General features: G+C 41.2%; 1 protein-coding gene across 1 annotated transcript in view; it reads left to right on the top strand.

The window, feature by feature from the left end:
- The window catches only part of RPF2 (ribosome production factor 2 homolog), a 651328-nt gene that overhangs the window by 45711 nt on the left and 584287 nt on the right, over nt 1–21330 (top strand). Inside the window, exon 2 of the mRNA XM_044062732.1 lies at nt 12770–12902. Within this exon, the coding sequence (XP_043918667.1) occupies nt 12770–12902 (133 nt within the window). The remainder of the gene's footprint in view (nt 1–12769; nt 12903–21330) is intronic.

Below are 21330 nucleotides of genomic sequence, written 5' to 3'. Positions count from 1 at the left end.
TTAAGGTAAACACAAAAAAAATGTATTATCATACCATTCGGCAAAAACACTGTCCCTACTGATTACCACATCAAAGGCAACCCCCTAAGCTGCAACGGCAACCCCCTAAGCAACCACCTGATTCAAGGCTCCAGAGTGCACCCCTGCATTACCAGGCTATAACTCATACCACACTTTTCGGCCATGTAACCTGGACCGAAATACCAAAGGCAGAGGGGTGTCCATATTCATTAAGGATATCCACACCTCCAGGCTAGTTGCTCAGCATAATGCATCCGAGGTTATCCAAGTGCAACTAACTCTGAGCAAAACTGCAATCCAAATTGTAGCTTGCTACAGATCCCCCACCATGCCCCAGGATTCCCACTCCTCTTTTCTTGTTGTACTGGAAAGTATTAGGGTTCAACCAAACACCCTAATAATGGACAACTTCAACTACCCCACCATTAACTGGGCAAACTACTCATGTACCAACTCCTTAGCTCAACGCTTTCTGGAATTCATAAACTCCAATGCCCTGGATCAACTTATCCACACCCCCACCAGGGGCAACTATGTCTTAGACCTAGTCATTACCAACATGAGTGACCAGTGTTCCACACCTGAAGTCGACTCCTCGTTGGTCTGATCTGACCATAAGCTAATCACCCTTGATATCCACATCCTGCCCCCACCCCCATTAAGGAAACCACGGTAAAAAATTTCTCCAAAGCCAACTTCATGCTTCTTAAGACAGAAGTGGTGAACTTCATGACGCACATGCAGATGGACAATACAGTTACGACTGCTGAATCCTACACAAATGCAGTCTGTAAGCACTTACATGAGTGCATGGATTGTCCTATCCCAAACAGAACCAAGACGCTATCCTCCAAAAAAGGAAGCCAATCTGGTGGTCCCCTGCCATAAACAAACTGTACAACAGAAGGAAGAAACTGTTGCAAAAGAGTAAAATCCCATGAGTGGAGGAGCTCCTTGGTCAGCTTCCATAAGAAGCTGAGATCCCTTATAAGATCCTCCATAGCTAGTTACGAAAACAAAATTGCCACTAATTCTATGGGCAACTACAAAGCATTCTATAGCTGTCAAGAATCTCTGTCAACACCCAGATCTGCTCTGAGTTACAGCACAATAGCACGAAAATTACAGAACCAACTGATATTGCCAACATCCTGGCAGATTCCTTGCTAACTTTACCCCCCACCCCCTAATGGGCCCATATCTGTACAGGAAGAATGCAGAGTCCCTGTAATCATTACTATACAGGTAAAAGCTGCACACTCTAAAGCCAAAAAGCACAGCATCCATGGGACCGGACAAGATCCCAGGCTGTTTTTTACACGAACTTCAGAACGAACTGGCACCTCACTTATGCACCATGTTCAGTAATAGCTATGCATCATGTGCCCACTGAATGGTGCACAGCAACAGTTATCCCACTCCACAAAGGGGGAGCCACCACTGATCCCGGGAACTATCGCCTATTAGCCTGACGAGCCTGGTCTGCAAGGCCATGGAACGTATCATCATGGAAGTCATTAACAAAGACATTGGTAACCTCCAAACTCTGGATCCCACCCAGTTCGGGTTTGTGAAAGGCAGATCATGCCTCCTGAACCTGATCGACTTCTTTGAGGCCGTCGCCACTGACGGAACCCACACTGTAAAAGTTGCAGACTCCAAATCTGACCTCAAAGCAGTGACAAGTGGAGTACCACAGAGTTCCGTCCTGGGATCTCTCCTGTTTGGTATCTACTTCTCTGAAGTACAGGCTAACACAGAAGACCTCTGGCTAACGAAGTTCACAGATGGCTGCAAACTCAGAGCCATAGTAAAGTCCCCAAATGATGTGGGCATCCTACAGAAGGGCCTCGCTGAGACAGATGCCTGGTGTCAGAGGCATGGCCTCAAGCTCAATGCCAAAAAGTGCAGGGTTATCCCCTTTGGTAAAAACTCTGTACCCATGGACTACCACATAGGCAGCAATCTACTTAACATCGAATGTGTGAGACCTTGGGACCCAGGTGGACTGTAGTCTCTCCTTTGATTGTCTCATCGCCACAGTAGTCTGGAAGTCCTACGTGGCACACCTCGTCATAAAAGGGTTCTCATCCAGGAAAAAGAGGTCATTGTTCTCCATTACTCGACACTCAGACCCATTATAGAGTACAACGCCCCTTTTGGAATGTACTTCACAAGACATTTGCAACAGCTGGAAAGGCCACAGAAGTACCTCACAAAGAGGATTACTGGCCTCCTACAAATGCCCTACACTGATCGTCTTGAAAAACTCCAGCTTTACTTCGTAGCATATCGCCTACTCCGAGGTGATTTCTGCCATATAAAGCTATGTCAAATCCAGAGCTGTTTGACATGCTGCACCTAAAGAAATCCCAATCCCTCCGAGCTACACGCTCTAGGGATCTAAACCTTGTCACCACAATAAACAGGACATGCTGGAGGGATGGATTCTGTCCCACAGACTTCCCATACTCTGGAACAGGCTACCCATCTGTGTTGAGCAAAGTTCTTCATTAGCACTCTTCAAGAAAAATCTTGATGAGTGGATGGGGAATAGGAAATACACCCCGGGGATCACTTCTGTGTCTGCTCGACAGTGGCACAGGAAAATAACTTTTTTGGGTGGTGTAAGCCAGGGAACCTTGTTGGCTAGGCTTACGTAGGCCCTTGGGCTGATGGCCTAGTACCTACCTATGAACCTACAAGCACACAACCTGTGGTGAGAGACCTGGGTACTCGGGTTGACAACAGTCTCACATTCGACCATCATGATGCGGCAGTGGTCGGAAAAGCCTTTTACTTGGTTCATCTCATAAGTAATAGGATTGCATCCAGAAAAAAGGGTATTAACCTCTCTGTACTACTCCCTCATTAGACCTGTATTTGTGTGTAATGCCCCATTTGGTATGTACCTATCCAAACACCTGCACCAACTGGAAAGGCCACAGAAATACCTCACAAAGAGAATCCATGGCTTCTAACACCTGTCTTATGTGGTGTCCACATATCACTTTACTCTGTATCATACAGATTGCTCAGAGGTGATTTGTCTCTTCCCCCCTGCAAGGTAATATCGGACCCTGCCCTACTAAAGATGCCCTATATCCGTAAGTCTGACTCCTCGTGCATTACCTGCTCAATAGGCCTAAATCTAATGTACGACATAAACAAAACCTGCTGCTGAGACAGGTTTGTCTCCCAAAGGCTGCCCCATCTCTGGAATAGACTTCCCATACATGTCGGAGTACCTCACTGACCTTCTTCAAGCACAACCTTGATGAGTGGATGGGAAACCAAAAATTTGTCCCAGGGGTTCCACCATTGTCCCAAATTGACAGGTGTTGACTGAGGTTTCTTTTTTGGGGATAAAATCTTGGCTAGGTTTGTAAGGGCCCCAGGGCCATTGGCCTAGTAACCTCCAATGATCCTATGCTTTAAAGATGATTGGCTTTAACAAATGACAAAACAAATATAGCACTAGACCATATCATTGTAGCAGTACTTAATGCTAGATATCTATACAAAATGCTGTATGTTGAAGCCATCCTGCATTTGGACCACATCCATGCTTTGTTAGAGACCTTGCTTCAGTGTCTAAAGAGTACCCCATCATTACTTGCTTTGAGGTTACCCCTTGTTTAGAGCTGAACTGTGGTGGTGTTTCCATATTTGTTGGTGACCACATTACCTTGAGACAAATAACTAGAGATCCTCAAGTAGAGTTAATTCTGTTTAGTCAGAGTTGAATCTCTATAAACGTATCAGATCATTGTGGGGTACAGATCTCTCTCCATGTCTCCAGAAAAATTGCAGAAGTTTTGTAGATATTCTTGACAAACTCCCCATAAGTACAAATGCAGCTATCATAGGTGATTTTTAACTACCCAGTGATTAACTGGGGGACTTGCACCAGTATCGTAGGATTTGCACAAAAGTCTTAGATTTTATAAGCAAGAATTCCTTGAGCCAGATTGTAAATAAACCTGCTGGAAAACAGCGTAGACTTGACCTGGTCGTAACAAACTTGGATTCTGTATATTCTATTCCCAAGGTATCCCCCTCATTGGTCATGTTGGATCACAAACTAGTAACCTCTATCAAAACTTCCAAACTGATGAAAATAAATATCACTGGATTCAAGGACTTTAAATTTGCAAGTCTCCTAACATTCTGTGATAAAGTATCTAGAGTATAATGGTATTGCCCACAATGATTGATAATGAGTTATGCAGAAAAGTTCTGCTCACACCTGGATGAATGTACAAGATTGGCAGTTCCCACCAAACCTAAGCTACACCCAACATTGCTTCAAGCTTATTTGCAATGGTACCATCTACTCAAATCAAGTTGATATTGCTACCATACTGGATAACAAATTTAGTGCCAAATTCACCCTGAGACATCTGTTCCAAACCTACTTATCCCAGATGGGATCGTGCTACCAATCATCACAAGAAAACGCATACTGAAAGTACTCTGCAAAATGAAGAATACGTAGTCCATGGGGCCTGACATGCCAGGTTGCCTAATATCACTAAGCAAGCATTGGCAGACCCACTCCTCAAACTCTTCAGCCTGAGTCTATTAACTGGTTTTGTCCCATAGGAATGGTGCACAGCTGTTGTAATGCCACTTTACAGGGATGACTGTACCTCATACACCAGGAACTGCAGACTTTTCAGCTTAACAAGTCTTGTATGTAAAGCTATGCAACATATCATTATGGGCCTAATTAACTATGACATCAAAAATCTTATTAGACTTGACCCCTAGCAGTTTCTTTGTGAAGGATAGGGCTTGAATAATGAATTTTATAGACTTCTTTGATAGTGTTACTTTGGCTACTTACTGTAGACAAGCTGTCCACACAGCATACTTTGACCTTGCCAAGGCATTAGATACTATACTCCTTGCAAATATAATAAACAAATTGACCCATATGTGGTTAGGTGGATAGCCAACTGACTTGGGTATGGGATTGACACCGAGTGGTGGTGGTGGGGCGACATCCTCTGAGGACATGAATGCGACCAGGAGAGTCTTGCAGAGAGATGTTTTGGGACCTCTCCTGTTCAGTATCTACTTCTCTGATTTCCAGTTATCAAATGAGGATCCCTGGTTAACCAAGTTTGCGGGTGATTGTAAGCTGGGAGTTGCTGTAAAGTCACCCTGTGACATACTTGCGTACACTCCACTCCAGCAGGAAATTGTATTTGTCAGTAGCTGATGTAGCAAAAATAGGCTCAAGCTCAATGGCAAAAAGTGCAACATTGTAGTATTTGGTAGGCACTCCCTAGCTTCTACTTAGAGCATAGATAACACACCACTTCAAAATGAAAATATCAGAGACCTGCACCCATGGGTGGACAGCTCCCTTACATTTGACCGTCACATTGCAACAGTGGCTAGGAAATCCTTTTACCTTGCACAGACCATCGCTAAAGGCATATCGTCTAGAGCTAAAGAAGTCTTCAACTCCTTGTAATCCACACTGATCAGACCTATCGTTGAGTACAGTGCCCCCTTTGATGTGTACCTTACTAAGCATCTCATGCAGTTGGAGAGATGCAGAGGTTTGTAGCTAAAAAATGTCAGGGGCTTAAATGACTCACTACCAGGAAAGACTGGAGGCTTTATCCCTGTGCTCACTTTCATATAGTCACCTTAGGGGCTCCCTATTGAAATGTTGCCACTCAGAAGTGCTGAAGACCGAAAGACCGAAAACCCAGAGAAGAACGAATCTCGGAAATCATGCTTCTCCTTAAAACTTCTTTTTGCAGGGGAGGGTAACCCCCCCCCCCCCAAACACTTGTATACCAACTTCAAGAAAGCCATACCTCACTGAAAAGGAAATATTCCAAGAAATGGCATCTCAGACTTAGTTTATGTAAGTCTGTTCTTTCGACCATTCATTCTCGGCATTTCAGGGCTCACTCGTTCACATCCCAACATTTCAGATGGTTACCCTCCTTAGGGGCAACTTGTGATATTCTAATAGGGCTCTAAGGGATCAAATAGTCCAGTAAGTCATGTACCTCAGTAAATCAAGCAGTCCAGCTAACACTTAAGTCCAGATACCTAAATCTACTCCAAAAAATAAGGCTAGGAAAGTCACACAGTACCTATCCTTCTCTGGAACAAACTCCCCCTCCAGATTAAGTAGTGTGGCACATTATCTACCTTTTTAAAAAGAGATGGACAGCTTAATGGGTGTTCACAAATTTACCCGTGGTATGACTTACCTGGCTTTCTTTGAAAAAAGAGGCAAAGACTAAGGGTGGTTTATTGCAAGATGAAAATGGCCTTGGGGCAGTGACACTTTGTAACTCCTATGCTCCCGTGACAGGGTTCCATGTCCTTGATCTTTCTTAAGAGGTATACTTTTTTTCTGAAGCATCAATCAGGGAGCACCTTCTTGCATGGGTTATCTGTTTTATAAAAGCTTGCTGTGCCCTTCCTCTGAACCATTAGCTGTGTGCATCAGGAAAACTAAATTACATTCCCTGAAGGACCTTGTTTCACGTTTTGATAACTTTTGGTAAAAGCATTTATGAATTACAGATTTTGTGTGTTTAATCTTCTTCCAAGCTTTTCATAAAGAGACAATTTTCTTGCAAACGAGCCCTTCTTTCACAATCAGAATGGCTATCAAATCATTTCTCTCTTCCCCAAGCATTAATTGTATAGTGATAATGGAATCATTCTCTGCCTGACCGTCTTTCTCTTTATTTTTCCCTTTTTACAATTGTCTCATGTAATCTAGGAAACGTTTTACTTGTTTATCCTGACTAACCTTTATATACATAGTGTAAATATTAAAATAACAGGGTTAGGCGTAGCTTTTTCTTTTTTACTTTAGTTTGTGATTATAGCGTATTGTTTTTCTCTGTTTTTTCCCCTCATTTTTTTGGTTTGTCTCTTCATGCTAGAATTCAAAATTTTCAGTCAATGCATTTATTAAAGGAAAGAGGAGAAAGGTGACCTCCTTTGGAGGGATCTGCCATTCGCACCTAAACATGTTTATGGTCAAGGCAGGTATATATTGGTAAAGAGGGATGTTACAGGGGATAATGAAAAAAATAACATACATCCCCCTTCCAGGGACACTACAGCATTGGTACGAGAGCTTTTAAAAGGGTTTGGTACTGTGGCAGGAAAGAGGGTATTCTCTTTTGGGCAGATGATAAGAGCACTGTTTTCATTAGGAAGAGATTCATAGTGGACCTAGGAGACAGAATTCTCCTGTTGGGGAATTTTATGAATATTTTCTGTAATTTATTTGGACTAGTAAACGTTCGGATTCCTTTGAACTAGTAAATGTTCAGTTATCTAAATCGTGAAGTGAAAAAATGCACACGTGCGCACACACACACGTGTATTCAGTGATAAATAAGATGCTATTTTCCAAAGAACATAGCTACATTTTGCAGTCTTTTACATCTTATCCTACTGAAATGTCAGACTTGTAGTTGCAGTGTTTGCAATTAGTTGAAGGGTAAAGCTGGGGGGGGGGGTTGCTTTTTGTAGGTCTTGGAGATTACTGAGATGTGGGTGAGGATGAAACTTTTTTAGTAGATGTAATTAAGGACTTTGAAAGGAGAGTAAAGGATAAGGTTAAGGAATGTGGACTAAGAACTGAAGCAGGCTCAGGATGCAGTATTGCAAAGAGCAGCGGGAGCTCAAAGATTATGATTGGCAAGGGATATATATCTAGCTTATAGGGTGGAATTTACCTGTGCAGATTTATATTTGAGAGGCTTTGAACATTGAAAGCTGTCTTTGCATTAAGAAAAGGAGCTGTATGTGGGGAAATAGCTGCATTACTGTTGGGGTCCATGTGTATTTTATTGGCAACACTCTGCAATGAATGGGTTGTTTCTTCTATAGGAGAGCATTATATATAGTTCCAAGAGGTAAACTTTCTTCAAACGCCTACTTCTGAGGAAGGGGTAAGGCAGACTTTGGGGGTACAACTAATGGGGCAACTGCCAATTCTTTTCAGACAGGCAGTGTGTCTGAAAATTAGGAAAAAGCTTTAGTGGGGGTTCTGTTAAACCCAGGTAAAGATCCCTCTTTGCTGTGTTTGTATCATGCCATATAAATCTCTCTCAGAAGGCTCGTCCTGATTTTTTCCCTTCATTCAGTTATGTAGACCAAACCAGCTTTGTAAAAGAAACTTCATTTGATAGCTTGTTGAAAACATCCAAGTAGACCACATGGATAATAAGGGGAAACTAGTTACTTGTTAGTCTAGGTGCTAGAAAGGTGTTTGACAGGGTAAACTGGACATAACTGTACAGTGATGGAAAATACAGGCTTTTTCTGGGCTTTAATAATTATCAAGGTGGCATAGGGTCTTTCCCTTCTTACCAAACTTCAGATGGCCACAAGCAAAGGTTGTCTGCTTTCAAGACATTTTTCTGTATAACTGCTTGGAGCCATTGGCTATTAGGTTGATATGTAGTATCTTGCTCCCTGGTCTGAAATGGCAAATACTTGGCTTAGCCTTTCCTTGTATGTGGATGATCTGTTAATTCAAAAGGGACATTGGCAACTTTTTAAAGAATATACAATGTTTAGGCACAGATTGTGTTTCAAAATTAATACCAGTAAGGCCAGAGTAATTTTAAAAAAATAATTGTAGTCCATCTACAGAAGTGGGTGCAGAATTCCAGTTTCTGGGTGTTTTGGACTGAATGGCATAGTGTTTTGCAGCTGGCGGATGCACTTTGGGATTTGGCCGGTTTGACCTAGAATGCTGTATTATTGAAAGCCAAGTCTTATGTATGGAGATAGAATATGTTAAGGGTATTTTTTCAGCAGTGTCTGCAGTCACTCGTATGGTTTAATTTACCACTCCTCCCAGGATTTACTTATAATGCCACCAAGGGGGTTTACGGTTTGCATTTGAATTTAAAGTGATACAGCATTGATCTCAAAAGACCAGTTTCAGTCTCAGCTCAGAGGGAAGTGAATAAGGAAAGAAAAGAAATAAAAATATATATACATTTATTTTATGCAAAGTGTACAATACAGACAGAAGCAGTCACTATATACAAAATGGAGCAGAGCATGTGTGTAGGAACATAAAGTATGTAGCACAGTTATCTACAGTGTAATCAGAAATTCTTGAGTTAGCATCATTTGCAAGTGATTTCTTCCCAACTTGTTTGATGGATTGCAGTAGAGAGAGATTCTGTCTGATACTGCATCCATAGTGGTGGCATTTTATTGTGAGGATAATATTTTAGTTGTGTGCAGATTTCTGGGTAAGATATTTCTTTGAGAACGGCAGGGATAGTTCCATACTTCATTGCCTAGTAAAGAAAGGCAGTGGTCTGTACTGTGTAGTGTAGTTTTAGGAGACTGTAGGGTAACTCTTAAGTGGCTTTGAGATTGTAGGAGGAAGGTTCCCTTATTAGCTTTGGCTGCTAGAGAAGAAACTGTGGCTGCGTGGGAATTTGAAAATTTGAGAGCATAAGAGAAAGTCATATCTATTTTGAAGCCATTTTAATTTTTTTAATGTTCAATAGTGTTCATGCTTTGAGAAGTGTGTGATAAACCCGCAAATTCTGTTGGCGATTGTCTCAATCATTGTGGAGTTTCTTTTTTGAGGTGTATGCTCGTCCTAGTGGAATACCTTTTGTCTATTGCTTTCCTGGAACATTTAAAAAGAAAGGGGAAGATTTTGTTAGCCCAGCGTAGGGTTGTTAATCTTTTTCCCTAGTGTTTTCCACGTGTAGGTTGAAGTTAAGGGGTGGGTCTAGCCAAATTCCTAGATATTTAAACGAAGATCAGTTCTCGTTTAGTGTTGCGACCACCGATTTTAGTAACGGTTGGGGAGTAGATTTGGCTGTGTTCCAAAGAGCTTTGTTTGTATTTTGGAAGAGTTTAGAAAAAGATACCTGTTGCTCATCCAAGTGTTGGGTGAGAACGTCAGGTCTAATTCTTTTCTGAGGGATTGTTAATGATTTGTTCGATTAGAACAGGACCATTTTTTTCAGTGCACAGGAGGGAGAGAGGCGAGGTCCAAGGGTAGCTTGTTTATGTAGATGGAGTAAGTATTGAGCCTTGTTGTACTCCTCGTTCGTTTTTTTTTTTTTTTTTTTTTTTTTTTTTTTGGCTAGAGGTGAGAAAAATTAGTTTGTACAGAAGTGGTTGTTGGAAAGTTGTAGAACCAGGGTAATGTGTGCAGAGTAATGCATGTAGATGGTTTCATAGTTGAGCTGTGATCTAATGGATCAAAAACTTTGGTCAGATCAATAAATAAGTCCCCCTTTGTCATTCCTAAGTATATTTGGTCTGTGAGGATCCAAACGACTGTTAATGTGCTACTGCCTGAGCAGAATCTATGCTATTTGGCTAACTTGAGGAGGATGGCAAGCCCTTTTCTTGAGCAAGGAGAAAAAAATCTCTTGAAGTTGTGGCAATCCCCCATGGAGTGGGGGTGGTCAGTACCTTCCTGATTTTGAGGGTAGTTTGAGTCTCTCTGTGGACTTTATGACAAAGTAGAGGGCTGTAATTGCACAGGTGGAAGTTGGTTCAGGCTAGACAGGCAGAATTGAAGGGATTTTATATAAAACCACACTGCACAAGTAAGTAGTGTATTAGCTGCATGCAAGACCTGGGTATGCAAGTATGGCAAAACAAATTTAACTAAGTTGATTTTAGTTTCTAGGTGTCCAATTAAGTCAATGAGGTACAGATTTTTTAATGGTAGTGTTTTTTCAAGTATTGTGATAAACAAGCCAACTTGGTAGTTGCACACCAGAGGGCAAAACTGTGGTTTGGAAGCTCTGTGTGACTGCATACATATACAGTGGGTATACAAAGTGTATACCCCTGTTAAAATGCCAGGTTTTTGTGATATAAAAAAAAATAGACCACAATAAATCATTTCAAAACTTAATTTCAAAACTTTTCCCACCTATAATGAGACCTATAACCTGTATAATTCAATTGAAAAACAAACCTGTTAGGGGAAAATAAATATAAAAAAATAAAAAATTTGTACAATAAGCTGGTTGCATAAGTGTGCACACCCTTAAACTAATACTTTTGAAGCACCTTTTGATTTAATTACAGCATTCAGTCATCTTGGGTAGGAGTCTATCAGCATGGCACATCTTGACTTGGCAATATTTGCCCATTCTTCCATGCTAAAGCGCTCTAAATCTGTGAGATTGCAAGGACATTTCTTGTGCACAGCCCTCTTCAGATCACCCCACAGATTTTCTATTGGATTTAGGTGTGGGGTCTGACTGGGCTATTCCAAAACTTAAATTTTCTTTTGGTGAAGCCATTCTTTTGTTGTTTTGACTTTTCCTGGTTAAGGTTCGCCACAGCGGAACTCCGGTCCTCTAATGATTGGCAGTCAATTTTTATGGTGCCAAATTGCCAGCCCAACGCCCGACCTTCAGCGAAGGCACGCCCATTCACGCATGTCTTTCGGAGGTCACATCAGTACTTGCCAGAAATTCCTGCAGCTCCTTCAGTGTTGCTGTAGGTCTCTTGGCAGCCTCCCTGACCAGTTTTCGTCTTGTCCTTTCATCAGTTTTGGAGGGACATCCAGTTCTTTGCAACATCACTGTTGTCCCATATTTTCTCCACTTTTTGATGACTGTCTTCACTGTGTTCCATGGTATATCCATTGCTGTGGAAATTGTTTTTGTACCCTTCTCCTGATTGATACCTTTCAGCAATGAGATCCCTTTGATGCTTTGTAAGCTCTCTGCGAACCATGGCTTTTGCTGTAGCCGGCAACTGAGTAAATGTCAGGAAAATCCTGCTAGGACAGCTGAACTTTATTTGGGGTTAATCAGAGTCTCTTTAATTGATGGCTAGTGTGTACCTGAGAAGACTAAATGCTGTAATTAAAGCAAACAGTGGTTCAACAAAGTATTAGTTTATTAAAGGTGTGTATACTTGTGCAACCAGCTTATTGTATGTTGTTTTTTTTTTTTTGTTATACATTTTTTCCCCTGACAGATTTGTTTGTTTTTCAATTGAATTGTACAGGTTATATGTCCCATTTAAAGGTGGGAAAAATTTTTTGAAATTATTTATTGTGGTCTAATTTTTTTATATCACAAAAACCTGGCATTTTAACAAGGGTATGTACACTTTTTTTTATATCCACTGTATGTTTGAGGATATACAAAGCTAAGGAAGCTTAACAAGAGCTTTAGTTAAGTGACCGTGTATAGCCAAATCAGGTGAACTTAAACTGCCCCAGTACTGCTGATATTCCAAGAAGGAAAGCAACCGCAGTGCCTAGAAGAACAGGTTTCACTGGAAGGAGGAGATAACACCTCTTACGGATGCGCTGTGATACTGAGGATGTTGGTATGAGGGGGAAACTGAAGAGAGAAATTAGCAATATGGGATAGGGGAATTGAGACACGGTCTGTATATATTTTGACATTAAGGGGACTATGGACCTACAACATGGATAACAAGAGGACTCAAGTCTCTGGGCTTTGGCATTCTAAAAGAAACATGGCATGTTGAGGTCTTTAAATTTCCTAGAATAATCAGAAGGAATCGAAGAAGTAACTTTTGTGGCATGTAGCTAGATGGCTATAACCTCAGTCAGTTGGTTTTTGGCTGTAACCATGTTTTAAAAGCTCTTGTTTTTTTTTTTTTCTCTTTGTTGGTTTGCATAGAATGTTGATAAAATGTTTTAATAAAGTAGAATGCGAAGTTATTCAATAAAATGTATTTACAATTTATTTGGTTTATTATACAGAAAGCCCAAAACAAAAAGAGCAAAAAGATTTCTGCAGAACCGTGAACCAAAACTCATTGAAAATGTCAAGACGGCCATGATCGTCAAAGGTGGAAACACAAATGAAACAGTGACTCAAGCTCTGAAAGATATTGTAAGTATGCATGCATGTTTTGGCACTGTCCCTATATTGCAGTAGATAAAAAAAAAAAAAAAAAAAAAATTCTACAGCACAGAAAAAAACACAGCTGACGTTACTTTTTTTTTTTTTTTTTTAAGGGTGGCATCCAAGCAAAATTAATATTAGCATTTTTGTTTTCAGGTAAAAGGTGTTTTTACTCCCCTTTTGCCTTTTATTTTATTAGAATTTTTGTGGGGGTGAGGTCCACTGGAATAAAAAAAAAAAAAAAAGTCTGAATGCATTAATAATGTTAACAAAGCTCAATCAGCAGGCCAAGGTATTCCTACAGGAAACATGGCAATGAGCATTACTGTTGGGGGGGGGGGCTCTTCATTTTCATATACAAATGGCAGCTTCACCAAGGTAAGGTAGCTAGAATTGGAGACAGATGGAAGAATGACTAAGGGTCTGAGGAGAGGACACGGCGTTTTGCTGAGCTGCCTTCCAGGGTGCTACAAGAACAGACAGTGGTATTTGCAATTTGTGAGCCACTGATGCATCTTTATACTTTGTTATTAGTAGCTGAGTGATGCCTTTTGTAGCATCACTCCAAGATACAGGAAGGGCATAGAAGGAAGCCAAGTAAACCGCAGATTTGTCAGTCTGACTAAGAAAAATGTTAGAAGTTTTTTAAATGCTGTTTTTTTTATAGTTGATTCAAGTCTTGTGTTCACAGTACAGAGGTCTTTGTAACCCAGCGTTATTCAGGTTTATGACATACTCACCACTGACATTGACAAGAGGATTGTCACGGGTAAACAGGTGTCTGTATTTCAGCAAAGCCTTTGACACTACACCTCCTAGGTGGTTATTAGAAAGTTTTATGATGTGGAGTGGGGCTTTGCTCGGTCTGGTGGGTTTGAAATTGGGTGGAAGACTGTAAAGAATTGTGTAAGATCTGAAGCAACAGTTGTAGGCAGGGCACACACGCAAAAGCTTATGTTTGTTTTACGATCAAACCAAAATCTCAGCTTACTTAGCTTTGCAAAGTAATTAATGCTTTCACAGCATATTATTTTGGTTAATAAAGTCCTTACAGTATACAGGATGTCTCGCAACTACCAGGAAAGCCCCAGTATGTCTCTCTCGTAAGCGTTGTTCTCCATTTCAAACTCTGTTAGTCCCACAGTTCACGCCAAGGTTATAGGCTCGTTTTTTTGGGCTCTCTCTCTGCTCCAAAGTCTGGTATTTTCCCTAAAGTACCACAAGTTGCTTCCTACAGGTTATCCCTGACTGGGCACTCTCTACATCCACTCTTCTAAGTATTTAGCGCTCCTCCACTGAGGAACTACCTTTCTGAATTTAACCCTCAAGCCTACTCTCTCTTATACTAGGGTAGCTAGCAACTAAGTACGTGTAATTGACTTATGGCTGTGGAAACCGCTTTGAGAATGTCCCACACTCCGCACGTTGCAATACATTCTGAACTGTGTACTCTGTTTTCATCATCACCATTTTGTAGTGCATTTTGTAGTATCAGATCTCCTAAAGTATTGATTGATTAAGTCTGTGTAACATATTAAACTTTTTATGACCTTGTCTGGATGTAGGATGCTCATTGTAAATTTCTTTGTTAGGAGTCACCAAGTCAGGTAATTCTCATTGAGAGGCACTTTCCTCGAATATGTATGTGCAAGCATGGGATCACTCTGCTGGAGTGTCTCCTATATAGTAAGTGTCTTTTGCAATGTAAGAAAATTAGGTCTAGCACAGTGATGTGCATATGGGTAGGAGTATGTCAGCAATTTAGTACAGTGCATATAGGTGTTTGTGTTTGGCTTGCATTTGGGTGAGAGGAGGGTGATTGGAAAGTGTCATGCATTGGGATTTGTCAGTGATTGAGAGAGTTTGGACTTATGATTACTGACTTTGTGTCTGTGCAAGTGGGGAGCAGAACCACGTGCATATGTGTGATTGTTGTGTGTCTGAGTGAGTGATAGAAAGTGTGGTGAGAAGTGATTGAAAGTTTGAGATATTTGTTTTTTTGTCTCTGATGGGTGGCATGCAATCTGTGATCTGTGCACAGGAGTGATTTGTTGCATGCAGTGTGTGAGTGATGCCATGGTTTGTAGTATTTTGTGGATGAGTGGCATGGAGTGTGTTTGTATGTGTACACTTATGCTCATGGTATTCAGTGTTTGGGTATTGGAGTGCATGGGCTATGTGAAAAATATTCTTTGTGACATTGGTGATTGTGTGACACTGTGCCCCAAAGGAGCACACAGGTAAGTGTTCTGTTATTGTTATTACCGGATTAAATCTTTTCTAACTCCAATAGCAAAAGTGACCATGGCCCGTTCTCATCTTCTCTCCACCCTCTTGTATGCCTCCCCTATGCTCACCAATCTTAACATAGCTGAACTGAATAAACTATCGCGTTGCTATAATCAGATTGCTAGATTTGCAACTGGAATGCCTTACAGAACACACCACTGTATTAATCTAAGAAACCTAGGTTGGATTGAATTCACCCACCTTCTACAGAAGACCCAACTTATTGAAGCATATAAAATCCTGAACCAACCTGACAAAACTCCAGGGCTGAAAAATTTAATTAGACCCTACAACAATCTCAGTAGTCTGCGCTCTTCAAACAAGATATTAGTTCAAACAGTCAAATCCAACAATGCAGGGGGTGACTCACTTTTTACCAATTCCATTGGTAAAATCTGGAACCCCCCCCCCCCCCCAGCCTCTCCTGCATTTCCTCCCTAAGCCTCTTCAAAAAAAGATTAAATCACCATCTAAAGTCACATTGGCTCTGTCAATGCTCAAGTCCTGACTGACCCTTTCTCAGACAGGTATAGATCCCTTCCTAGAAGCATCCCCTCTTTCTTTCTTGTTTCTCTCTCCTCTTAACCAAAGTGACTAACCTAAAAGTAGAATGGTTATGCTGTAATCTGTGTTTATATTATTGTATCCCTGATATTGTATATTATAGTCCTGTTCTGCATCTCCTTTGTTGCATCTACTAATATAGGAGATACAGTTGTTTTTTGTTTTATCTTCTTACTCTGTTTTATTACAATGTATTAATTTTTGTTTTATTATAATGTATTAATCTTTGTATTTTACTGTGGAGCTTTTCTCCCCGGGCCTCCGCTGAAAATGGACATATATCCAGTCGGACTATCCCGGTCAACAAATGTAAAATAAATAAAAATAAAATAAGTATTGTTGCAATAGTGCTGGCCCCGTTAGAAGTTTGATTTAATTTGTGTGTGGGTGGGTGGACTGAGTGCAGGTTCAGGCACGTGTCTGTTTTCATTGTGTATAGTCAATGACTGTGCACGCATTTTCAATGAGCTGGTCTTCGACTACACTCATCGATTTATTAAAAAAAAAACTCTTGTCCATAAATTGTAAAGTCAATTGTATTTGCTAGCTATAGCCCAAATAAAGACACCATTAAAGCTTACACATCACTGTTTACGTAGAGAAAGTTGTCAATGCTTCCAGGCATTTTTAGATGTCTTCCTCGTACATTAGTTTGTGTTTTATATGATGTCAGTAGTATAAATGATAAAGTGACTGTGGGCATGCTACTGGTTAATTCATGTCCAAAATTATAATTTAGAAAGTGGGGTCATCTTGTTTGCAGTCATTTTACCTATTTTATCTAAAGGGAAGAGATTTCTCTGTGCCATGTAGAAGGGTGGCATCCTTTGAAGTCTGACCATTCTAATGTCTGTAGTATCTTGCAGGATTTTCCTAAATGAACGGTCTTCCACACTAAGTGCATATTTCAGCTATTTAATCTCTCCTTACTTTAAACTCACCTCTGTCTTCTTATACAATTGCAAAGCAAGTTTGTTTTTAACTGTTTGGTATCTGGTCTCTGTATCAAGTCAAAGTAAATCACACTATGACGGGGTAAAACTTAAGACAAGTGGTTAAACTAAAATTAACGTGACAAAAATAGTTTCTGAAAGGGTTGTAACTATGACGTGTGCTGCTTCCAGACTATCACCAATTTTTTTTTTTTTTTGGTAATCAGAAAATTAACTCTGATCCATTCAAACCAAGCCAATTAGTGTCACTCCAGTTAATGTCCTGGAAAACTTAGTTCTTGGTGACTGTATCAAATATGAGCTTCAGCCCCCCCCCCCCCCCCATTCAAGGAACCTTGAACAGTTTTCCACATGGTGGTCTCTGTGCTGGCTGTCGGACTAATTTGCCTTTTATTGAGACCCACACGAAGCAAGGGTGAAAGTATATTATGTTATTTGGATGTACAGAGGTGCTGTATAACTTCAGATCATTTTTTTTATGTTGTTCTTGCCATACAGGGTAGGGCAGTCTTTAGGCAAATATTTTTTGTAAGTGGCTGTCTATCTGTATTATTTTTATCTGACAAGAGTATTGCAGAGTATCGGAAGGATCTAGTGAGCCACTTGCCAAGAGTATGTCAGCACAGGATATTTGTGAGACAACCATGTGGATGACTTGGCAGACTTTTTTTTTTTTTTTTTTTGTTCCTATAAGCTGGATTTTCAGTACAGAAGCCAGCAGGATTTGCCACTGCATTCCTACAGGGTATATTATGAGAGGCACTCCCTATGTGAACGTATGACTGCTTTGGTATTCTTTTTGTAGTAGTGAGTTGTATGAGCAAACCTGTCATAACAGTAGATATTTAAATAGTCGGAACACTGCTGCAATGTAGACTAGATTTCATCCTGTACCACTTTAGTCTGTAAAGATCCCTCTAGGTATCTGGTTGAAAATGAAACATTAACACAACATATGTGCTATGTATGTGTGAACAAAAAGGCTTATTGTTTTTGCACTTCAGCTTTCCATTTCTTCAGATCTTCAGAGCATTATAGCAGTACTTGCATCCTTGTGGACCCTGGGCAAGTTTATTTCCAGAAACTACACTTTGGTCACTGAGGACCCTACCTATGTGCACAGCCTCAAAAGCAGTATTCAGTTGTGTACAGAGATCATTGTTAATGGAGCCACCTTTACTGAGCTGGAAGATGTAGCAAACCTACTGAATGACAAGTTCAGCTCCAGCATTACCCTCCCCCAACCTCCCCTCAGGAAAGGCCATCAAATAAACACCTCCCTTTATCACTAGGGAAGAAGTCCTTAATGCTCTCTCTAAGGCCAGAAACACTGCATCAGTGGGTCCATTCAGTATCTCAGGATGTCTTCTGAATAGTACGAAACATGACATATCAGGCTGTCTGGAATTGCTGTTTAGCTGTAGCCTCCAAACAGGCTTCATATCTCATGAATAGAGAACAGCAACAGTCATCTGCCTGTACAAAGGTGGGCCAACTACAGACCCATAAGTCTCACTAGTCTGCTATGCAGAGCCATGGAAATGATCAATAATGGCATAAAAAAAAAACTCCACATACACACTAGACCCACCCCGATCTGGTTTCATCAAGGGCAGGTCATGCTTGCTTACTTAACCTGCTGGATGACTTTGTGGGCACCTGCACCCTCAACATAACATACATGCAACATAATGTAAAAAGCCAAACCATAACATACGACTAAAAATAGCAGCAATGTTCATGAACAAATCCAGAGGGGGTGCAAGTAAATCAATGTAAATGAATTGAACAGTGACCCACAAAACATGAAACGTACAACACGAGTACATCACAAATCCACACACAACACAGTACTATAATAAAAGCATACTATTGCACACTATATGTACAACCACAACAACGTGCAAACTCTTGTCAGTAAACAAAAATGTTGTGCTGATTGGACAGAGCAATCGATGTCTGTTGCAGATCCAATGTTAGCCACAGGGGGGAGGAATTCTAGATATATACTAGTTGACATTCTGTACACTTCCCAAACCCAAGTAATAAGACAGACATTTGAAAACCTCTGCCATGACTTCGAGTCCATAAGGATCATCAGGTACGTTTAAAAAAAACTAAGCAGCTGTACTGGAATGCAAAAGTCTGGATTTAAAAAAAAAAAAAAAAAAAAAACTTCGGTCACAAAACTAAGTACTTATGTGAGATGTCTGCACAAAATAAAATTGCTGTTTTAAATCAGACTTCTTAAGTAGTGTACATGTTCCATCCTTACCAAAAACAAAAAGACTGCATTACAACTAACATACTGTGCTAACATTGACAAGTACATATCTCCAGCATATGCAGTATGTTAGGCAGCCATCCAAGCTGAGCCGAGGAATGTATCAGAAAGACAATGCAGAGATAGTACAGTTGTGTAAAATCTTATCATAATGGTAGAGGTCCTTGACGTCATCGCAGCAGTATTCCTTACAAATGGGATTCCCTGCCGTGAAGCCCTCCGACTGGCCGGTTTACCAAAGTCTACCGTTGCTTTAAGGTATGCTGAACATCGCCTACACACTCCTTGCACCGGGAAGGGCATAAAGGTGACATTCAGGCATACCATCCTCAAAACTGATTGCTCCAGTAGGAACAGCAGTCCAAGGAAACCAAGGGGAACCTGCACACCCAGGAAGGAAACAAGACTAGGGGGGTGGTGGGAGGGAGTGAATACTGTAGCGGTGAAGGCAAGACGTCTACCGTTATGTTAAGATTTTACACAAATCTGCTATGTCCTTACATTCACCTCTGCAGTATTCCTTACAAATGGGAGAGTGCCAAAGCTCAAGAAAAAACTTGGGAGAAGGAGGAAGCAGTAGAGCCCTCCAAGAAGCCATGAAGAATGGCATCAGCAAAACCAGCCCTAACCCTGGAGATACTATCCAATTGGTAATGTTTGGTAAAGGTATGCACAGAAGTCCAGGTAGCAGCCTCACGAATAGAATTGGTGTCTAAGCCTTTGAAAAAGGCACCAGAAAAAGCCACAGCTCTAGTAGAATGAGCCTTACAGAAGAAGGAAATAACCTTTGAAATCCAAGTGGAAATGGTTTGCTTCGAAATAGCCAAACCTAAAGACCGATGATGAAAGGAAACAAATAACTGGTCAGATTTTCTGATGGCTTTAGTTGTATCCAGATAAATCTAAGCTGTCTGTTTACATCTAAGGTATGCAGCACCCTCTCACTGTTGGACTGCAGAGAGGGGAAAAAAGTAGGCAAATTAATAGACTAAGTGACAACTCATTAACCACCTTGGGCATGAAAGAAGGATTAGTACACAAGGACACCCTGTCCTCATGAAATATCAAAAAAGCGGACAAGTCATAAAGGCTTGCAACTCGGGCACCTGTCTGGCAGAAGTAAGAGCTGACAAAAGAACAGTCTTCCAACAATATTGTAAGGAATTTATCCAGGATGAAATTAAGATCCCAGGGAGTAGGAACAGGCTTCCTGGGAGGCCTAATGTTAAGGACACCTTTAAGAAATTGCTTGGCTTCAAATCTAGAAGCTAACGGGGGAGTCAAAAGTCAGAGAAGCAGAGATAAGTGGGCCTTAACAGAAGAATAGACCAAACCAGCATTGAGCAGCTCACACAAATAAGACAGAGCCAAAGGAACATCCACAAAGTGTGTCCAGGTCATGTTGTGGATACCAAATTGAACACCTCTTCCATTTAGACAAGTAGGATTTCTTAGTAGTAGGTTTCCTGGCCTCCTGCTGGACCTGCAGCACATCCTTAGAAAAAAAGGTGTCTATGAGAAATCAAAACCCTATCACCCACAGTGTCAGTTGAAGCGTGGACAGGTGAGGATGGATGAGAGACCCCTTGTCTTGTGTGAGGGTATCCACCCTGTGAGGTAACTTGTGCTGATTGCCTTTGTCTAGATGCAGACAAGTAGAGGGAACCAGTGCTGTTGTAGCCAAAAGGGGATCACCAGCAAGATTTTGGGAGCATCCTGTTGCATCTTGAACAGGACTCTCTGAATGAGAGGAATTAGAGGGAATGCATAAAGAAACCTCCCCTTCCAAGAAAGTGAGAGGGTGTCCACCTTCCGTACCAGAGGACCTGGGACTCTGGCACAAAACAGCAGAAGTTGTCTGTTCAGAGGGTAGGCAAAGTGACCCACTTGAGGAGTACCCCACTGGTGAACAATGTCCAGAAACGCATCCCTATGAAGCATCCATTCGTGGGAGTGAGTGAAGGACCTGCTCAGATTGTCTGCACCAACTTTCTGATGTGAAGGAATATAAACTGCCTGAAGAGTCACTTGACAGCCAGATCCCAAACAAGAAGTGCCAGCCAGCAAAGACTGTAAGATCTCGTACCCCCCTGTTTGATATACCACAAGACTGTGGTATTGTCTGTGAATATGTTGAGAGGCCCCAGAGAGAAGAGAGGACAAAAAGCTTGAAGAGCCAGCAGAGTAGCCCTCATCTCTTTGATGTTGATGCGGTCCCTCCGCTGATGAGGCAACAAAATTCCCTGCTCCCTCAGGGAGCCCAACGTTGCTCCCCATCCCACATCCGAAGCATTTGTGAACAGATCCTGAGAAGGGAACAGGAGGT

Source organism: Protopterus annectens, chromosome 2.part1 (assembly GCF_019279795.1).
Source record: "Protopterus annectens isolate FY-2018-M chromosome 2.part1, PAN1.0, whole genome shotgun sequence".
Lineage (NCBI taxonomy): Eukaryota > Metazoa > Chordata > Ceratodontiformes > Protopteridae > Protopterus > Protopterus annectens.
Note: the sequence above shows the minus strand (reverse complement) of the source record. Positions and strands in the feature narration are given on the sequence as shown.